Genomic DNA, 22,084 nt, shown 5'->3' on the forward strand with positions numbered 1-22,084 from the left:
AGGAGTTATAATTGAGTATCATGACAAGCATCAAGCGGTCACATCTCTCTTACACAATATACATTATTTAGAGGGACACTACAAGCAACATAACCACTAGAGTGCTTATGCCAAGCATCATAACCTCTACAGTGTTTAGTGTCTCTTTAACTGTTTAATGGCATTGAAGAAGGCACTTAAAGGAACACTGTAGCATTATGAATATAGATGTGTATTCCTAATGCTATAGTACCCTGTTAAATGTTTAGGTCCCCTTCTTCTCTTGTAGGGAGTTAAAATGTGCTTCTCTGTTTGCGGCTGGACCCACCTTTGGAGCTGAGATTATCAAGATCGATGACATCAGCCAATCCAATGCTTTTTCTGTCTGAGTAATGCCATTAGAGGCATTTAAACTCTACAATGTAAATATTGTCATTCTGCAGGACAGCAATGTCCTACACTGCAGAGAAAAAAAAAAACAGAGGGACATAGCACCCAGACTACTTTGTTGACTTGAAATGGTCTGGGTGCCCATAGTGTCCCTTTAAGGTTTTCCCTGTCCACCAGCATTCCAATTCAGGGGACTCCAATGTTTTAAGCTATGCCATCAAACCATGATGCACCATTCACTCATACATCTTTTTATTTTTAGCCATACTACTGGATAGATACTCTGGCATTTCTTCAATGATTTAAAGCAAATGCGTGATCTTGGGACTGCATACACAGTTGATTTGCAATGTATGCCACTCTGAATAATAGCTAACTTTTAGATAGGTACTGGGATGTGCAAAAACCTTATGCATGTTCCTCATTTCAGCTTTTCAGTCTCTTCTCATTTCATGTATGTAAACACTGGTCAGAATACCTATCCGGGATTGCTATTGAACTCAACCTGTGATTGTTCCATTTTAACTTTGAAAGAGAAGAGTAAATAAAGTAATGAGGTGGGGTTAGAGGTTAAGTCAACCTAAACCCCAAAATTAAAGAATATGCAGAGAAAACATACACAAATAATTGCTAAATTGTCATTGGTTTTAGGGTTTAGTTTAGAGGAAAACAGAAATTAAAAATAAATAAATAAATATTAACACCCCAACCCGTCCCAGTTTTGCTTCTTTGTGTCTAAAATTATACAAGTCAAATGTCAAGACACTACAGCACACAAATTATTTTATTATCCCCACAATGCACTTCGTAGATTAAAAGTTCATTGATTATACCCTAAACAACAAAGATGGGAGATGGGTCTGAATTATTGTAAAATTACATCAGCTTAATATACATAGACTGGTAGGAGTTTATGTCAGATTTAGTCAATGACAGAGATGTGCAATATACATTTGTGCTCAAAAGTTTGCATACCCTGGCAGAAATAGTGACATTTTGGCACTGATTTTGAAAATAAGACTGATCATGCAAAAAATGTATTTTATTGAAAGATAGTGATCATATGAAACCATTTATTATCACATAACTGTTTGGCTCCTTTTTAAATCATAATGATAACAGAAATCACCAAACTGGCCCAGATCAAAAGTTTACATATCCTTGAATGTTTGGCCTTGTTACAGGCACACAAGGTGACACACACAGGTTAAAATGGCAATTGAAAGTTAATTTCCCGCACCTGTAAAATGGCAATTGAAAGTTAATTTCCTGCACCTGTGGCTTTTTAAATTGCAATTAGTGCCTGTGTATAAATAGTCAATGAGTTTGTTAACTCTCACGTGGATGCACTGCGCAGGCTAGATACTGAGCCATGGGGAGTAGAAAATAACTGTCATAACACCTGCCTAACACAAGGTAATAGAACTTTATAAAGATGGAAAAGGATATTAAAAGATATCCAAAGCTTTGAAAATGCCAGTCAGTACTGTTCAATGACAAGATGAATGCAAGATGTTATCAGAAAATACTGGCAGACAATTTGCATTCTTCTGCACGAAGGCTGAGCATGGGACACTCTTGGACTGTTCATGCAAGACAACCAAAGACTTTGCATTACCTGGAGGCATTTTGCCAAGATGAATGGGCAACTATACCACCTGCAAGAATTAGGGGCCTCATAGACAACTATTACAAAAGACTGCACGCCGTCATTGATGCGAAAGGGGGCAATACAAAATATTAAGAACCAAGGGTATGCAGACTTTTGAACAGGGGTCATTTCACTTTTTTCTTTGTTGCCATGTTTTGTTTTATGATTGTGTCATTCAGTTATAGCCTACAGTTGAATATGAATCCCATAGGAGATAAAAGAAATGTGTTTTGCCTGCTCAGTCATGTTTTCTTTAAAATGGTACATATATTACCAATTCTCCAAGGGTATGCAAACTTTTGAGCACAACTGTATAATATATTACTTTATAAAAGAAATGTTCTGGTAATCGGTCTATGAAAAGTATGTTAGAGCACCAGGTAAGCATCCAACATTCATGCAATCTAAATTCTGATGCTGGTTGTTTGTGAAACAATGAGACATTTTGATGAAAAAAGAAAATCCACCTGTAATAATCAAATCAGTCAACATGACTCATCCAGCAGAGGAGGGGTAAAAGAGCAGAGGACACCTCCTAAAAGAAAAAAAAAACACATCTAGAAACTCTAAAAAGGATGGGTGGATGTAAAGATGTAATTTCCAATTTGCTGTTTAGTTCATCCATCAATTGGAACAGTAGGACACCAAAGTGATAAGGAAAGCTGCAAAATTCTGATTAAATTAGTAAATCTCCAACCATATAACATTAGGAAAAAATGTCTAGCTGAACCCTGGACTCTGGCTTTTTGAATCCTGCTCTTTTGCCACTGTCCTTGCCTTGTTGCCAGCACTGGGAGCTGAACTTACCCGTGGCTGCTCTAGCACACCTCTATCCCATATTGATTGGCTGGATATAAAAGCCTGCCTCACCCTGGGAAGGGGGTCAGTTCATTGACTCTGGTTCCCTTGTGTGGTTCCTGTCTCTCTGTATCAGCGTTCCAGTATTTCCTGTCTGATTCCGGCTTCTGACCTTGGCTTCCTCCTGGACTACTCTGACCTCTGACTTCCACTGACTTTGGCTTTCCTTGACTACGCTTCTGCTAATCCCTGCTGTACTGCTACTTGGAGCACTATTCCTGGAAAGCCCAGACTCACAGGTCAGGTGGCGTCTTACCTGGTCACCCTGGTCTGTGTCTACTTTGCAAGGGTGAGCGTATAACTCTGCGAGCCGGACTCCCCATCAGCTAAGACTCCTGACAGTCCTGCAATGTAAATCATTGCAGTTTTAGAGAAAGCGCAATGGTTAATTTGCATGACTAAGACTGCACCTAGTAACTGTCAGTGAGACAGCCACTAGATGTAAATACTGCTTGCTAGGTGACTTTTAGTTGCCTAACTGACGCTGGACGCCCTCACTTTCTGTATGTGGACATCCAGCGTCAGAGAAAACCCAATAGGAAAGCATTGCAGCGTGAACATTAGCCTCCACCTTCCCCCTCCAATCAGATGATGTCAGAGGAGGCAGAGAGCGGAAAGAGATCAAGAAAGATTGGCGTTGGAATCAGGTGAGTACAGTCAGGTTTCTTTAACCCTTACAGTGCTGGGCGGGGGAAGGAGTTGCACCGAGGGAGTTGGGGGGGGGAGCAGAGGAAAGTATAGTGTAAGGAATACAGCTTGGTATTCTTTATACTATAATATCCCTTTAACGCTTAGTTAACGCTTAGTATTTTGTGTTAGTCATACTGAAGTTCACAGTTGCAGATGTTTAAACCCTTAAGCAATAGATATCAAATCCACATTTTTTTTTTTTTTTAACTAAAAAGTCTGATTTGAATAATGTGCTTCTCTTGATGTCATCCAGTTGCATGTTGGGAGATACTGATTGACTACTAAAAAACAAACACAAACTTACAAGTTCAACATCATATATAATGTTTATTAGTGATATATATATTGTAAGTTCCTTCGAAAAGGGTCCTCATGAACCTACTGTTACTATCAACATTTCTACTAGTTTGTCACATTTGTTGTTACATTTCCCAATGTAGAATACTCTGAGGCACTGTGGAGTCAGCGCTCTAGTAATACTAATATTACTTCTAATCTTTTCATTTTAATCTAAACAAATTAATCTGCCAATTTTGACACTGGAAGACATTTGCTCCTAGGTTCAGGTCTCAGTCCAAGTATTACAACTACAGGTGGTCCTCATTTTGCGACCTACCTGTTTAAGATGGCTCGCACTTACGACCAGCTCTCTCGCGAGGTGGTAAGTGCGAGTTGTCGTGGGAATTAGAGGGATTCCCTGCTCTGCCCCGTTTTTCTATGTTTGGGGATATTTCCCTGAACATAGATGAACGCAACAGACCAGGGAATCCATCTAATGTATGTTTGGGGAAATTTGCCCGAACATAGACTAGAGGGATTCCCTGCTCTGGTGCATTAGTCTATGTTCGGGGAAATTTCACTGAACATATAAGGACGCAGCAGAGCAGGAAATCTCTTAACTCCTCACTTACCGACCAATTCGTTCTATGACCGCGTCGTAGGATGGAACCCGGTCGGTAAGTGAGCAGTGTCTGTACACATGTTGCGATTAGATAGTGTGATACCCAGCAAGATACTGTACTAAATGAACTAAATTGTATTTCTTTCTAGTCTGCAACTTCCAACAATAGGGGGCATGTATTCAAGATGGGGGGGAGCAGGTTTAGCATGGGGATGAGGGGGGCATTTGGATGATGCAGATTGCATAATCAATTACTAACTTGCCCCTAGAAGCGGCATATTGAGTGCTGAGATGATTGGTTGCCTTGTCAGCCAGTACACCCTTTTCACAGGCATGCTAATGTATATGAGCTGAAGTGTCACTTTTTTAACTGTTAACACACTCATGCTGCACTTTTGACCCCCATTATTGGGAAACTAGAAAAAGATCCTAGAATGGAGGGGCATGTTCCCAAAATCAGGACTGTCCAACAAGATTTGGGACTGTTGGTAATTACAGTGTTAACCTTACAAGTTTAAACTTTTTTTTTTTTTCAAGAAGCTGCTTCGGGGGTTGGTGATACCAAACTTGTCCCTGAGGACGTATCAGGTACAGCAAAACAACACAGTAAGAACCTGTGTAGCTTAAAGGAATGAGTCTGATTGAAGTTCTATCCTCCAGAGTGTATTTGCTGACATGGTAAAGTTTATGCATACACAAACAGTAAAGGTTAGTGTCTGATGTAAGAGCATCGTTAACAAATTCAAGTATGACTGCAGGAAACAGCCTTTGTTTTTTCTGCCTAAATACTGAACTAAACACTAAAAATAAATCAGCTGCTAACTGAAGTATGTGGAGTCTATCAAGAAGTTAGAGAGAAATATAGCTACAGATCAGAAAACCGAAAATACCCTTTCAAGATTGCCGAGCACACATACACCCCCCACTCTCAATGCCATCACCCCTTATTTTGTTAATGCTGGTAGCCTCACATTTATTTTTAAGGTGCACTGTAGTGCCTGGAATACAAACATGTATTCCTGGCACTGCAGGCATAGAAACCCATTCTAGGTTACCGGCCCCTCTTGGCTCCTATTAAAAAGTTAAAGAACTTATGTTATTTCCAGCGCCAGAAGGGTCCTGTCGCAGCTGTCCCCACCCCCCTCCGCCTCCTTGGCTGAGATCATTACGCAGCAAGAAACCACACCTCGACAATCAGCATTTACTAATAGAGATGCATTGAATCAATTGACCTCTATGAGGAGCGTTCAGCATCTCTATGAGGAGCGTTCAGCATCTCTATGAGGAGCGTTCAGCATCTCTATGAGGAGCGTTCAGCGTTTCCATGTTTAACATCAATGCTGCACATTGTGCAGCACTGAACCAGGAAGAACCTCTAGTGGCAGTCTGAGTGACAGCCACTAGATGTGTTTTTTTTTTCTATGAAAAGGTAGTGTTTACATTAAAACGTCTGTGTAGACAGGCTTCAGACACCAGAACAACTACATTAAGCTATAGTTGTTCAGGTGACTATAGTGTCCCTTTAAAATCACTTTTACAGACATGATCAATGATATGACATGTACTAGCCCCAGAACTTAGTCTAACTGTTCTAATTCTCAATGTTCTCTAGTGTTTCTAGATCTAGAATTATATATAGTATGACTTGAAAGTGAACTATAACAGATATCAGATATTTTGATAATTTTGTTATGCTTCATCCAACAGTATACCAAGAGTGTTTTGCCTTACATTACATCCATAAGCCATATTAATATTTCTTTCAATCATTAAACTGCCCTTTAGGTGTCTTCTCTCATCACTTTGACTCCCATCTTAAATTGATCCAGCTGGCTTTAACTGCAGCCAGAAACTCTATAATGCAACATGATGATGGCCCCAACCTATCCTCATTTTAAGCTAAATTGTTTTACATTTTTGCAATGAATCGGGTAAATTTTTTCAACATGCAAAACAGAACAAAAAGAAAATGTGACCTACTCAAGAAAACGTACTTTTTGTTATAGTGATCTGATTCTTCAACAATTGGTAGAGAGTCATTCTCCTGTTCCCCTTTGAATGGGTACCATTATAGAAGTTGGCAAATTTCTTCTTACTTGGCATCAAAGGAATTCTCCAAGCACCATAACAACTACAGTATACAGTACACTATAGAGCTTATAGTGAGTGAAGTGCCCAGGCCACCTCAAATCTAAGCAGTAAAACCATTTAGTAACGGTCTGCAGGGTGCTGCTTCCCACGTGCTGTAGTACTTATGGTGTTTGGAGTATTTATTTAACTTTGGGTAAAAAGGAGTGTGGTGTGGAGGGAGAATACTAGGTGTTTGAAATGTGAGTGTGATACCGCTAGTTTTCCTACACTTATGTCCACTAGATCTGAAATATTACACTACTGGTGTTCCCGGCTTTTCTCGCTGACCTTGTATGTGGATATCCAAACTATCTGAAAAGGCTATCTCCCCCCAAGTCACGTCACGTCTCATTCAACCGTTACAGCTGCTTCTCCCTCTCTCAGTAGAGGCATCTCTATGTGAGAACTTTTTGGACCATACACTCTCCATATTTTAAGACTGTGCAATATGTTATCCTTGTTAAATCTTTGAAGATAGCTATGATGTTGTTGTTTGGTTTGTGGCGCAGCCATTTCTTCTGTTGTTTGATTTTATGATCTGACACTTTTATGTTGTTTTCTTTTTTCTTTTCTTTTCTTTTTTTTTGTTAATAAAAACTACCTTCTTTGAAAACCATAAGAAAAAGAAAATGTATTTATCATCTTGATCTTAGTGAATTTACTAATTGTCATCTTGACTATCTACCGCAATAAATATTGCTTGAAATTTAATTTTATTAATATTCTGTTAGAAAAACTAAGTTCTGGTTCTTCCTACGGTTATGTTTGTAGTTTTGGTTTTTTCGGTACTTCTCTTTTCTGTACATACCTAAATGTTATAACTGGTCTGAAATATAAATAGAAACAGAATGTTTATGAATTCGTTTTTTTATATTTTTTATTTGTTAGATATTGCTTCCCTAAGTTTAATGAAATTCATATTTTATTCTATATCTAGTATATACTTGTAAAATGCTAATGTATTACTGTCTTTAGACATTTATACATCTGGGAAAAAAATATTATTTATATAAGATGCCAAAAAAAACACAAAAAAACAGAGAGAGAGTGAAAGATAATAAAATAGATACTAAAATGGTGTAAACTTTAGTCAAAAAAAAAAATCATAGTCCTAACTGTGCGCCTGTGGTACACATTTGTCATTTGACCACATTTCATTGCTTATTGGGCAACTCCTAGCCATTAAAATTGCATCATCTGGAGCTTGAGCAAACTATCGTGACATGAAACCTGAAAGATGTTTACTTAAAGATGTGAACCCCCCCTGCTCAAAGTTTGGATAATTTTTTTTTTTTTGCAGGGATGCTGTAACAGTTTTCTCTAATACAGTAAGGCAAAAAAAAAAAAGTGTGTGTGCCATCTGTTAAGCATAATAAGATTAGATGTTTAAAAAAAAAAAAAAAAAAAAAAAAAAAATATGTCTACAAGACATCTACTGTGACAATTCCTTTCCATATTACCTTGTAACTGCATTTTACAGGCTTTTCTTCCTGGGGAAACTAACATGTGGCCACATGTTGCATTCATGCTGCTTTAAATTTCCTCCAAATAGCATTCTAGGATTTTATTTGCAGGTAGGAGGTGAAGCAAGCATTTGCCTTCTTAAAGTGGCACTGTCATTTTTTTTTCTTTCAGTTTTCCTTTCCTTAAGCCTCTTGTATCTTAATGATTATACAAACACTTTTGCCACTTGCTTGTATTTATATGTATTACATTTTCTTTGTGTAGAATTAACTTCTGTTCATGATCTCTGCACTTTGCCTCTTTTGTGGGATTCTGTTGCCCCATGTTCGTAAAATTAGCGTAAAGGCCAAAATAGATTTGATGATGCTCTGTCCATTTAAACAAAAATGCCAGCGATCATGCTCCCCATGAGAAAAAGTAGTCTAGTATAATCATCCATATCTAAAAATCTAAGGTGAATTAAAAAAAATAAAAAAATAAGGATAAATAGATATACAAAAAAAAAAAGATTAATCTAAAAACAAAACCTGCAAAGCGACAGAGACGGTAAATTAGCAACTATTTAGTAGTTAATAAGAAGCGAAGCAGGATTAGATGTTCTATGTGTAGTAGAAAAGATCGTAGTCTATAATTGGCCAGGATAGATAGTTTATATCTCACAAACCGACAATGATATAAAACTTTTTTCCCCCAGGGATCTCCACATTGTTACGACCCGTTCTTCAAATATAAAATGAGTGAACAGTAAAATACATTTTGCTACACACCTTAATTACATGGTTTGTAATACCAAAGTGGTCTCCACTGCAGTAAGGTTGCAGAGTCACAACAATAAGCACATTTTTCAGAGCAGTTGCCTTGTATTATGGAAAAATAATGTTGAGGCTGGTATGCTGGCAGAACTGGACTCATTTGATAAATTTGCATCCTAATATAGAGGAGCCTGTCATCATTGCTACCACGAGTACTCTATGTCTGTAAATGATACATTATGGCATCTGAAATTACTCATTTAAAGGGACACTATAGTCACCAGAACAACTACAGTTTAATGTATTGGTTCTGGAATGTATAGTAAGTCCTTGCAGGATTTTTAATGTAAACACTGCCTTTTCAGTAAAAAGGCAGTGTTTACATTACAGCCTAGGAACTCATCTAGTGGCAGTCACTTGAACACTCTGCATGGAGGTGCTGAATGTTCCTTATTGAGATGAATTGATTCAATGCATCTCTATGAGGAGATTCTGATTAGCCCAGTGTGGCGTCTTTAGCTCATTTGCAATAGTCTCCCCCAATGCTTTCCTATGTGAAAGCATTGGATTGGCTGCAATCATCAAATGTACACCTTTTTCTTTTAATGGGGGCAATGGGAGGCCGGAGGACAAATGGCCCATTTAGACGGTTGTATTCCTGACACTATAGTGTTCCTTTAATTACCATATTTCTTGGAGAGGAGAAATTCCCTTGGCATTTCCCAGAATTCCCAGCACTGAAGGAAACACTGCTGTTTACCCTGTGTATTGATCTTCCTACTAACTGCAAGCTTCAGAACTGATTCAAAGAACTAAAATGTGTTTAATCCCTTAAGGATCTATAATATAGACAAGCTTCTCCTTAAGGCGAGATACCAGCATGGAATGCCCAGTATATTCAGCTGGTGTATTTAAATTACAAAGATAATGCATTATGATATAGGCTCTTTTAAACAAACACTATGATAAAAAAAAAAAATAGCACAATTAGAGTGCTTGTCAGATATGCCCCCCCCATTTCTAAACAAAAAATAAAAAGCCAATCAATTTAGCCTGGCAGCCTCAGTTTGGAAAACCTTAGTGCCAATCCAGTGACCTTTGTTCCAATTCAATGCTTCAGATGCTTTCTATATAAAAGTATTAAATCCAATGCTTCTCTTTAAGAACCACCGTGACACTGAACATGAAGATGTTCTGTCATTGAAAGTCTTTACTAGGATGTGTCTTTAGTGTCTGTCTGATTGATTGACTGGCACCTACCAGAGACATACTGACTGCCAATTTTTTACAAGCAGCAATGTTTACATTTGTCAGACTGCACGGACAGTGTCTATGCACTAAAACTCTAGATTAGAATGTAGTGGTTTTGGTACTTATGGTATCCCTTTAAGGAATACATTTATACATAATTATACGATTGGCACAGTAGCTGATTTTTCATTCTTTCTTTCTTTGTTTTTCTTTTTCCCTGCAGTGGTGTGAGCTAAATAGTTGCCATTTTATTACATTCTTTCTTGACATGACTTATCTTTTGCTAATCATCAGAAAACTCAATTGCAAAATCTAAAAAGGAAGTCGTATAATGAAGTTATAATGCAGCTTTGTATAAATATCACACAAAGGATAGCTGGGGAAGTGTACACCTTTGGAGGTGTCTGAGCCTTGGACCCTAGTAAAGCCTACTAATCAGCAAAAACAGATGTGAGAAAGGCTAAAATTGATGGACACATGTCTCTTTTCAGCTATGTAATGCATCCTGCTTTGATGAATACAGAGGCAGAGGAGTAGGTCTTCAGAAGCCATGATGGCTCCAAACATGCAGAGAAATAAACAGGCCTTTAACCCCTTAAGGACCAAACTTCTGGAATAAAAGGGAATCATGACGTGTCACACACGTCATGTGTCCTTAAGGGGTTAAATCTGCCTTTTTAATCTATTTAAAACTAAAATATGCTTAGAAGTTCAGTTTTTTCTAACAAGTCTTGATTACATTTATTTCCACTTTGTCTAAAAACAAATTATATAAAATACACACATTCCATGAACAATTAAACGCTCACAAGCCCCCCAACCCAGTAGTATCATTCCCTCTCCCGCGCCAACCACATTTCTTTACATCACAGCATCAAAAACTAAACGGCCATAGTAGAAATATATAAAATGACTCCATTTACTAGGGTAGTGGAATTGTGGGACTAACTACACTCCTCACACTACAAAAGGATGTGGCTCAACCTTATCCTGCAGCGACGTTTTGCAAGCAGAGGCAAAAGGACTGCAAGATTTAGTGGGCCCGGAATAAAATTAAGGGGGCTTCTTGTTGCCCAGTAGTGAACTGCAACACTGTTTCTTGTTGTGGGAGGGCCTGCTTTTACCTTTCTGAGACCTATCCACTGCCTGTTCTTACTCCATTTTTTTCCATCATTCCTTTTGGTTTCAGCCTGGACCTGCAGCAGTGTTTCAAGTCTCTGCCCTTTCTTGCAGGTAAGTGCTATATATGTCTTCTTTGGTTGTTTTAGCATACATTAGGCAGTGTAGGACCTGCCAGATATGGGGTACATTGGCATTGTTGGCAGGCTTATGCAATGTATGATCATATAATGTAACTAAATCCCCATGATTTTAATATGTAGTACTTAGTTATTTCTTGTTTTGCCTATGTTATCTTGTCTTGTTTTAGTTTGTATACACAGTCCTGTCCAGTCCAGTCATGCCCATGTTATGTTCATGTTTTCCTCATGTCTTGAGTATATGTTCTGGGTTTAGCTTACTATCTTTCTCTGGTTCTGGGTTCTATTAGTTCTGTCTTGTTTTCATGTTTGGTGCCTATCTCTAGTCTTGCCTTGTTTCTAGTACTGGATACAATCTTGCTGCAGAGCCTCCCTATGAGGCTGCTTTTTTGTACTGTATTAATTGCAATTTTAATATTGTTGGTCCCTGAGGAAGTCCCATACTTTACAAGAGGGACGAAACGCGTAGGACCTTTATTGTATTCATTTTTATATATATTTTATTGAAAATTAAAGCCGCTTTTTCATACCTACACCCGGAGTCCTGCTTTTTGGTGGAAAGATCCAGGGAAGTGTCCAGGGGAACTCCCCCAGCCCCCCATACAATCAGGGGAGGCACCATATATGCCTGAACTGTCCAAGATCCTGTGAGTGCATTTCATATTGCGCAATGTTATTTTTGTAAAACTTTATTACACTATATTCGTTTTGTATTTATCTCAATTTAGGCAACCAGCCGGTTCCCTCGTTGTGTTTTGTATATATTGGTATTGAAGTTGATTGCTAGCTGGGAGCGATCTGAGGGAGGCTGTATTTCACCTACCACTGATAAGTATCATTGTATATAAGTGTGTGTATAAGGTGTATTTCTTTGTTGTATTGGTTTGCAGAGCCTCCCTATTCAGCTTAATTTCTAAGCTCCTAGTTCCTGGTATCCGCTGAAGCTGATTCAGGGTCTTGGTATGTGGCTGCACAAGCGCTGGTGCTCAACACCAGGGGGCGTGCGGTTACCCTGCACCAGACCCTGCTAATCCACCTCCACACTGTGACTCCTACTCTGAACATCAGGCATACTGGGTCCCGGTCCTCGCACCGCCTACCGGACAGTGTCTGGGTCCCGGGCACTGGACCGCCACCCTAACAGTATGGCCGCAGGCCCTTCGAGTTCGTGGAGTGGACTTTGCAGCTTTCCTGTTCTGTCTGTAGCGTGTCATGCCTGGTTCTTCTGCATGCAAGAGATCCTGTATCTGGACCAGTCTGGAGATGGCTTCCTTATTTTTTGTCATGGAGGAGGTCGATCTGCTAAGCGGTACGGTGGTCGCTTTAGGTGTTCTCTTGTGATGCTTGGTTCCTTGTTCTAGTTCCTGTTGGTTTTTCGGCATGCAAGAGTTCCTGTATCTGGACCAGTCTGCTGGAGATGGCTTCCTTATTTTTGTCGTAGAGGAGGTTGATCTGCTAAGCGGTACGGTGGTCGCTTCAGGTGTTGTTTTAAAAAAAATGTTTAGTTCTGCGTGGCATTTTAACTGTGAATGGCATAATACTGTTAGTTTTTACTACAATAAAATGCACAAATACAACAGTACCCACCTTGTACAGGCTTTATGGTGTTTTGGAAAGTTACAGGGTCAAATATAGCACAGTTCATGTTTCAGTTTATACAAAGTGAAATTTGCCAGACTGGTTATGTTGTTAGGGTGTCTTGGAAAGTTACAGGGTTAAATATAGTGCTAGCAAATTAAATTCTCTGGACTTTCGGCCTGGGTTATCAAGCAGGTCCCTCAAATTGCAATCAAAAAAATTACTTAATTATGTAAAAATATTACATAAATATGAAGTTAAATATATTTACATATTTGAAGTCTACGTGTATATTTATGAAAATATTTATGTAATAATGAATATGGATATACATATTTTGTATTATTTTTCATTTATTTAAATAAACACATAGATTATATATATAGCTGGAGTTTCGCACCGAGGTAAAAAAACAAGACCGGTTAAATTGAGTGCGGGGAACCAGGATTTATATATATATATATATATAAAATTTCATTTTAAGCGTATTTAAAAAAACAATATATATATATATATATATATATATATATATATATATATATATATATATATATATATATATAAATATCAAAATACAGTTAGAATAAAATTACATATATATATATATATATATAGAAAAAAGCAGTAAAGGGAGCACACTAGGTCTTCATTCAAGTGAAACAAAATTATTTACTGCATTCAGAAAGAATACATAAACTGTTTTTTGCTTAAACCACAGTTTATGTATTCTTTCTGAATGCAGTAAATAATTTTGTTTCACTTGAATGAAGACCTAGTGCGCTCCCTTTACTGCTTTTTTCTATATATAACGCGGGATTGAACCTAGGCATATGTACTATCTTTAATACTTTGGAGGAGTGCCCTGCTTCTTATATTGTTCATATATATATATATGTGTGTGTGTGTGTAATTTAATTTTAATGTATATATTAATATAAAAATACACTTAGTTTGACATGATATATATATATATATATATTAACATATTATTCTTAACATATTTTTTCTTATTTTACAGAAGCAAGGGTGACGGTCTGTCAGTTTAGGCAGTCCACCTGCAGGCAGCACTATGGACCCCTACTGCGGCCATGTGCCGCTCTTTCAGAGCGATCAACAGGCCCACGGGGGCCTTATTTGCCAAGGGGGGGACTGTCTGGGCTTTCAGACAGTCCCCCCAGACCGGCAGGGACACCGATCACCGGTGGGGGAACGGCGAGGATCGGGTAAGTGTGATGGACAGCGGGGATGTTCTATGGCGTGTAGGCTCGGCTCCTTAAGGACAGTATATAAGACCCGCCGTGCTTAAGGGGTTAAAGACACAGATAGAAAACAAAAAACAGAAACAGATACATTCTAAAACGTAATGCATACAGTATCACAGCTGACAACGGGTTCATTTCCATGGTTTACACAATCACAGCTAAGGAAAAGACAAGTTACCAGCTGCAAACTCTCAGTATATCTTATATTTAAAAATGCATCTATTCTATTTTTAAGAACATTTAAGCACTAAATCCTATCTATAAGGATGGTGTATACCGTTTTCAATGAATACCCATGATATTTGGCAGATATCAAGCTCAGCAAACATTTCTTTTAGTCTTCTTGCTATTTTGATTTAAAAAGCCCCATTTGCTTGATGTACATGCAATATGCACAATGGTAAAAGCAATGTAATGGCGTACTGCAGTGGTTATGGTGCCAGGAGAGCCCTGTTGACCCTCCCAGTTTAAGTAGTCAGATCATTTGTCAATGTTTTGTGAGCTTACCTGGGGTCTACGAGGCATTAGTCGCTTCCTCCGGGAAGCTTTGATCTAGGCCCTGCAATGTAGGGATGGCTGATTGGCTGAGAGCCAATTTAGCATATAACTTGCTTTTGCCAGGGAGACAGGAATTTTAACTATGAAATGACCTATCTACCAGTAGAAAGAGGCCAGAACATGGATTCATTATTGATGAATCTTTATTTAAAAAGTATGCACATCTTGATTAACACCCACACTGTGTTATACAGTGAAGTCAGGGACTCGTATGAGTAGGTCACTGCATTGATGAATTATTTATGATTAGGGCCTTATTTTTTTTATATTTTTTTTATGAAACTCTGGATGTTTAATATACATCTATTTTTTTAACCATGTCTCCTTTTAATACATCTTCTTTTCTATGGATAAATGAGTAAAGGGATAATTTACAGTTAAAGTGGCCCTCTCATCAGAACTTGTTTATTTATTATCAAATAGCACTACATACATGGCAGTCAACGGTAGTGATTTTAAATATGTTCTGCTGGTTTGTTTTATGGTAACAGAAAAGAAAATAATACATTATTTTTAGTATCATTAGAGAGTTAAATTAATAGATTCATTTTTCCATACAGTGTAATGCCAAGATCTATGAATCTCATTTATGAACAAATCATAACTGGTGATTGGCTACTGACATCACATGACACTGGTACATTATCTTTTGTTTTCTTTTTTTTTTTATTGGTATCTTACATTTTCATGGTTGTAAGGCAATACCAAGATGGCCACCAACACGCTAGAAAACATTTCAGATCTCAAAGTGGGAATTACATCTATTAACCCCTTAAGGACCAAACGTCTGGAATAAAAGGGAATCATGACATGTCACACATGTCATGTGTCCCTAAGGGGTTAATACAGTTTTATTAAAAAAAATATTAATTTGTTGAGAATATTATTTTATATTAAAAGGAAGGTTTAGTAGCATTACTGCTTTAAATTAAAATATCATGTTAAAAACAAACAAAAAACAATGAATGCTCACAGAATTCTTTAGAAGTGCATCATATTAACTGGAACTACGTCATATGTCATAGGCTACTTTTTTTACACCAGTTAGAGGAAGAATATCAGTGACTCAAACACAGCCAGTATAAATTCCATTTCACTTACTGGACACTTAGAACCCCAAATCTAGAACATGTGACATTGTGTAGCAGACATTATTCTGCTTAATGCAAGTTTTAACCAGGTGAAACATTTTTCATGGTTCACGGAGGAATGCATTCCTTTATTTTACAGATTATAACAGAAGAAGCTTTATTATTTCCCTGCATATGTTTAGAGACTCTGAATATCGTGGTTTATTTAAAGTTATTAAGGATTTATATGTGCAATATCTTATTTTAAAACCAAATGTCCAGATGTTGCCTTTTAGTAGTGAAGCAATGCTGATCACGCAGACAAAATGGAGTATCCGTAACTCTTAAAGCACCTGTTTACTTACCAAATAACTGCTCCACTGCTAGTACAGGGCTATACAGCGGGGGCTCTATCAGGTCATGCTTGGCTACAGCTACATGAACCAGCACACCTGCACGATGTCACTGCAATGTGCGTTTGCCATTTTTTGTCTTTGTTATCCCAATGGAATCAATAATTCCTGCTGCCTACTGAGGATGGGGAAATTAATTGGGTGTGAACACACTAGAGAGTTATGGGAAAGATTGCTACATGGGCTTTGTGGTTTGGAAGGATAATGATATAAACAGAGGATGCTCGTAAAATGGAGGAGAAATAGGAAAGAAGACAAGTGGGAAGGTTACCAAGTACAGAAGGGTATAATGGAAGAATTAGCCTTCGAGTCGTGCAGGAAGATGATTAATATTCCTGTTGGGGTTTCCCTATAAGAAATAAATCCACAGTGAAAAGTATACACTGTATTGAAACATATGATGCTTTGAAGAGATACATGTCAATTGCATAACTTTATTGTGGAAAGGAAAAGGAAAATTCCTTGATAAATCTATGGTGGTCGAGTGGGTGGAACAGGCAATCTGCGCCCTCCGTGGCAGTCATCACTTTTCCCTGTTCCCTATACAAAGGGTTTAACTCAAATTGCATGGTGAGAGAAATATTCAGATCCAAGCACATGCTCTCTGTGTTGCAGATCTCATCAGTGAGCTGGGGTGAGGATTATATGGGAAGGTAAGCACTGTTAGACAACATCCACACCTATTGGAAGAAAATATATATATATATCCAAGCACACCTGAGGTTTCTTCTAAAAGGCAGACTTTTATTAGGAACAAAAAAATGGAGACAACGTTTTGGCTCCTCTCGGAGTCTTTATCAAGACTTGAAAAAGGCTCAGAGAGGAGCCGAAACGTTGTTTCCACTTTTTTAATCCTGATCAAAAGTCTGCCTTTTAGAAGAAACCTTTAGGTGTGCCTGGATATATATATTTTCTTCTATTCTATCTCTCCTTAGCGATTGGCCCTCCTTATCTGGAGTACCCTGCAAGAAGTATTCCGCCTTTTTTAGTTTGTGCATTATACTCTTGTTTTCTTGCAAACATTTACACCTATGACTGCAACCACTTCCCCACGTCCCTATCATTCAATTTTATTTGAAATGTGATTGACAGCAAGCATGTGTCAACAACATGAACAGTGTACATTAGCTGCAATGTAGGATTTTAAACAAATGCAACATTATTTATATATTACGCAATGTGATGGACAGATAGGCAGACAGAAAGATGAAATATTACAATGAGTAACAGTATTTCGTAACAGGTTTACCCCTAAGAATGAAATGAAATTCTGCATATTTACAGTAAAACTGAGTAAGTTGTCAGTTGACTTCATGAACTTTTACCACGATCTCCTATTATATAATTATGTATATTTATATCAGCAACCATCAATGTTTTCAATGATATGACAAATATCAAAAGAGCTTAACTGCCGTGGGCTAGCAAAGTATAGAGTGATATGCAAAGAGTGGAGGAGTGGGAAGGGGATTTTAAGAATAAGCAGCCAAAACACAGAAATGAATACACACTGCCTCACAGTTTTAGAGCTTGTTGTTGAAATATGAGAGTAGGAAATACTGGGGTTCAGAGATAGAGTGTGACTCAGCCTTGCTCAGTTGGCTAAGAATATATGGGGTGGGAGGACTAATAAATTGAGTATGGTGGTTTAGAGCAGTTACATGGTTATGAAGAGCTTAACCTCAGAAGAACAAATGTGCCAATAATATTTATAATGGGTAAAAATTCACCTCAAGATGTAACCTTAACCAAAATGGATGTGACAGTTTTACATTCCTTAGGTGCAGTTACAGCTATCACTGCAGTTAAGATAGTATGGATGTAGTGTGAGCAGTGGTACCACAGCTATATCCCTTAATTTCTATCCTTACTTGATGTCCTCAAGTGACTCCACTTCTAGAAGTATCCTTGTTTTCCTGCTTTTTTGTCTGGCTAATCCCAGTTTCTAAATGCACTGGCCTGGGCTTGCACTAACTTCTGGCTTACGGTACCATGTCTTATACTGAACTCAGTTTGGGAGTTTTGTCACTATTCTACTCAGCCCTGGCACAGTGGGTACCTTTGCTTTACTGTCCATCACGGATATCATGTGTTTCTTGCTTAATCACTCTGGTAGGAATTTTATGACCTCTGGAGAACATCTAAGTTCAGATGCTACTTTCAACCCAAAGGCTCATCTAATATGATACAGGTTAAAGGTTCAGAGAACCTTCAAATCTGAGGTTTTGTAACTTTTGATAAATGTCTCTAAGTTTTATTATTAGAACTCCAAGCACCTTAAACACTAAAACCCGTTGTAGGGGTTATGGTGCCATGGGTGTCCTGTTGCCATCTCAGGGTAAGGTACTAAGCTGTCAAACCATTTTATTATGGTTTTACAGCGTTCTTGGGTTACTTTGGGTATCTGAATTCTCCTTCAGCCCCTGCTTCTGCTCTTCTCTTACAGGAGAATCCAGTTAGCTATGCAGAGCTAAGCAGGGCCATGCTTGACTGCACTCATTGGCTGAGAGCATCAGCTGAGCGTTCACAGACAGTGAATATACTCTTGAATTGTCTGTGAATTGTTCCTGCAGTAGAACATTGGGTGTAGTGCGGTGCTCAAGGGACCAAGATAAGTCATCAAACCATGCTAAATACGTTTTACTACTTCTTGTGAGATGAAGCAGGGCAAGCATGGTACTATAACCACCAATGGGCTGTAGCAGTTATGGTGATTTGCAGTGTCCATTTTAAAAATAATTCTCACAGATGATTTATTTATTAACAGATGCCTCAGGATCAAATCAAACTAAGTTATTATAGTTATATAGATATAAGGATCATATTTACATTATTCTCATGGTAAATCATAATACAATGCGAAAAAGGTATTTATAGCAAAACATGTTGAAAGACATATACTTCAAGTTACATATGCATTCAGTTTTTTTACGAAACATATATTTAACGCCATTTAAAGAATTGCATCACCATTACTAAAATTGCACAGCCATTTAGCTATTGAATAAATCAAGACTCTTCTGCTAGAGTTTAGATTTCGGTAAACAGACCACTCAGAAATAGGATTACACTACAAACATCGCACTAGGTCATTTGTATGGTAAAAATAAACAATATTCGTTTTCTGCTATAACCAATGCAAAACCGTTACAAAACTACAAATAGTTTAATGAAAAAAACAAAACAAAAAAAAACTCTAAACCACTCCAAATGGGCATGCATAATAAAAAAAAAATTAGATATGAAATAAAAAAAATATTTATTTATAAAACTTTTCTACAAGTTTATATATGTGTAGTCTGTAAGACGTAAACTGTCTGCACATCCTATGCGAAATGTGATGCTTATAAAATATACCTTACTTTGAAAATGTCAAGAACGGTACATATCTAAATTCTTCAACATGTCAGGTTCAGTTTGCCAGTGCTAAATCTAAAATAACCAGGCGCTTTCTCTCCAGCAAGCATGACAAACACATCATCAGATTATGCAGTGGGAAAACATCTGACAAAAAACTTTAGACACAACGTAACTTACCTCTACCCCAGGTCTTGCTAACACTGTATCTTGAAAGGAGAGCAACGTTAACAACAGGTAGCTGACAAACATTATCAAGTCAATGTCAAAGCTATCCCTACAGGGGGAAAAAATCCTTCTGCCAAGCACTAACAACTAACAGATGCACTTGTGCCTCAATATCTCAAGTCAACACTGCAGTTCTGCAAGGCACAAAACTCCCTCTCACTGAGCTACTTTAACAAGGAACTTGCTTTCGGCTGCAACACTGAAGACAACTAGAAAGCTGATCCTCTAATATGGAATAAGTTCTCCCTGCTAGGGAGGGGGGAGGAGAGGAGACTCCAGCGAGCAAGGGGTTGTAGTTCATAAAAAGGAAAGAAGGGGAGGGGACAGAAAGTGGTCCATGGCATGCTATGCATCTGCTTAAAGAAAAGGTAACTTTTTTTCAGAGCAATAACGGATAATTCACAATGGGATTGCATGAAACAAAGTGGTTTTTATGAAGTGTTTAAATGTTTCGTAAAAAAAAAAAAAAAATACTTTTCAATAGGAGAGGTGGAGAAAAGGTACTGATTTTAGAAAAAATAGAAAATATCATCCAACTCTCGGAATGGATTGCACTAACCCTTTCTTGGCAAGTTCAGTTAATTCTAATAAAGATTTGAAAGGTTATTTTTAACCAGGGCATGTGTAACTTTTCTGTATTTTTTCAAACATGTCCCTGGATTTCTTGTCAGTACTGGCAAGCCATCGGTCAAGAAGGGGTTAATCAAATAGAGCCTACTTCATTTAAAAATGATGATAAGCTGATTGCTAGTGGTTTAAAGTCATACTTATGATCAGATAAGACTTCCAAATGGGTGTAATTATAAATATGGGTAATTAAGTCTCAGACAGATAAATATTATCGGAGGATACCAAGGCTTTAAATCAGTGGGTGTTTTAGTAAGATATGGGTTTCCTGTTTGAAATTCGTAGTGTTGCTTTAGAGAAGCACCTTAGTGTTAGGAATGCAAAAGAAATCACCGTGCTCCCATCCCATCCATGAAAGGGTTAAAAATCCTTTCAGTCATTTACCTGATTTAGTTCTGACGTCTGGGTGGGGCGACCTAATGCGCATGTCCAGTAAGTTCCACGTGCGCATTAGTCTTTTCACATAAGCAGACATTGAATCAATGCTTTAATATGGAGTTTTACTTGATACTGGACACTCATGCAGTGTTAGGACATCCAGGGTCTTATCGCGGAGTCAGACTCCTTTAGTGGCTGTCTAATAGACACAGTCTTAGCACTCCAATGTAAACCTTTCAGTTTCTCTAAAACCGCAATGTTTAAGGGTTAAGTGAGAGGAAGTGGTCTGGGTGCCTATAGTGTCCCTTTAAGTGAAATTCAAAAACAACATTAAAATTGGTACGGTAGAGTTGTTTTTGTTTGTGTATTTAAAAATATTTTATAGTCCAGTTAAGCCTAGAAAAATGTTTTACACAGCAGTATTAAAACAATAGGAACATTAAGATGAAGTAGTGTACCTTTAAGTGAGTGCACTTTATTTTTTATTTTTTTTTCATCTTCATCTACAATTTGAATGGGTTGTCTACCCAAAAAAATGGATTACTGTAAATAACCTGCAAAAAAAAAAAGGACTGGGACTCCCTTCCACACAATGCTGTTAGATTTGGGACAGTTACTTAGTATAGTGAACTCATCATGTCAATGGTACCCATGAGGATGGAGCTCGGACACTGACCCTTGTCTTTTACTTTTCTTTGCAAATCTGCATTTTCGACAGTAAACGGGAAGTGGATGTTCATCTAATTATTTCCAATTGGAACACTGTGCATATCGCCAAACGTACTGATTACAGAACCCATAGTTCTAATAAACCAGTCACCAAATACAGGATCAGCAGACCACAGTCCTCTGGTATCTAAAACAGAAAGCTCGAGCAACCCACTCCATCTATACCAATCAGTCACCCCATCGGCAGCTTACTCCATCAAAACCTTACATTGGTGACAGGGGTCACTTTTTAAAATATACATTGTCTTTACAAATGCTAGGTGTACACTAATAAAAGTAGCAGGGCCTTCACAAATGCTTTATGGAAAAATCATACAAGGATTTTGATTGAACCCATTCCATGTGGGGGTGATGACAGGCGTACAGTGTTATTTCCTGTATGTATTTAAATATGGGCTTCTTCTGAACTACCTGCAACAAGGGACATGGCTATACGATTGTGAAAGACTCACAAGACAGATGGGATTTTCCTTGGATTTCGTAATAAATCATGTTTTGTGTTAACTGGAAAAAGGAGCGTGAATGAGACATTGTCTGTGACTTTGTCCCTGGAAAGTTA

General features: G+C 37.9%; 1 protein-coding gene across 2 annotated transcripts in view; it reads right to left on the reverse strand.

Annotated features, from left to right (window-relative positions):
• Positions 1-22,084, reverse strand: part of THSD4 (thrombospondin type 1 domain containing 4) — a 694,237-nt gene that overhangs the window by 164,532 nt on the left and 507,621 nt on the right. Inside the window, exon 1 of one of the 2 annotated variants that reach the window (XM_063449122.1) lies at positions 19,744-19,994. The exons of the other annotated variant lie outside the window; for it this stretch is intronic. Within the exon in view, the coding sequence (XP_063305192.1) occupies positions 19,744-19,815 (72 nt within the window). The 5' untranslated portion in view covers positions 19,816-19,994. Of the gene's footprint in view, positions 1-19,743; positions 19,995-22,084 lie in introns of those variants that run through there. 2 annotated transcript variants of the gene reach the window in all.

Source organism: Pelobates fuscus, chromosome 3 (assembly GCF_036172605.1).
Source record: "Pelobates fuscus isolate aPelFus1 chromosome 3, aPelFus1.pri, whole genome shotgun sequence".
Classification (NCBI taxonomy): Eukaryota; Metazoa; Chordata; class Amphibia; order Anura; family Pelobatidae; genus Pelobates; species Pelobates fuscus.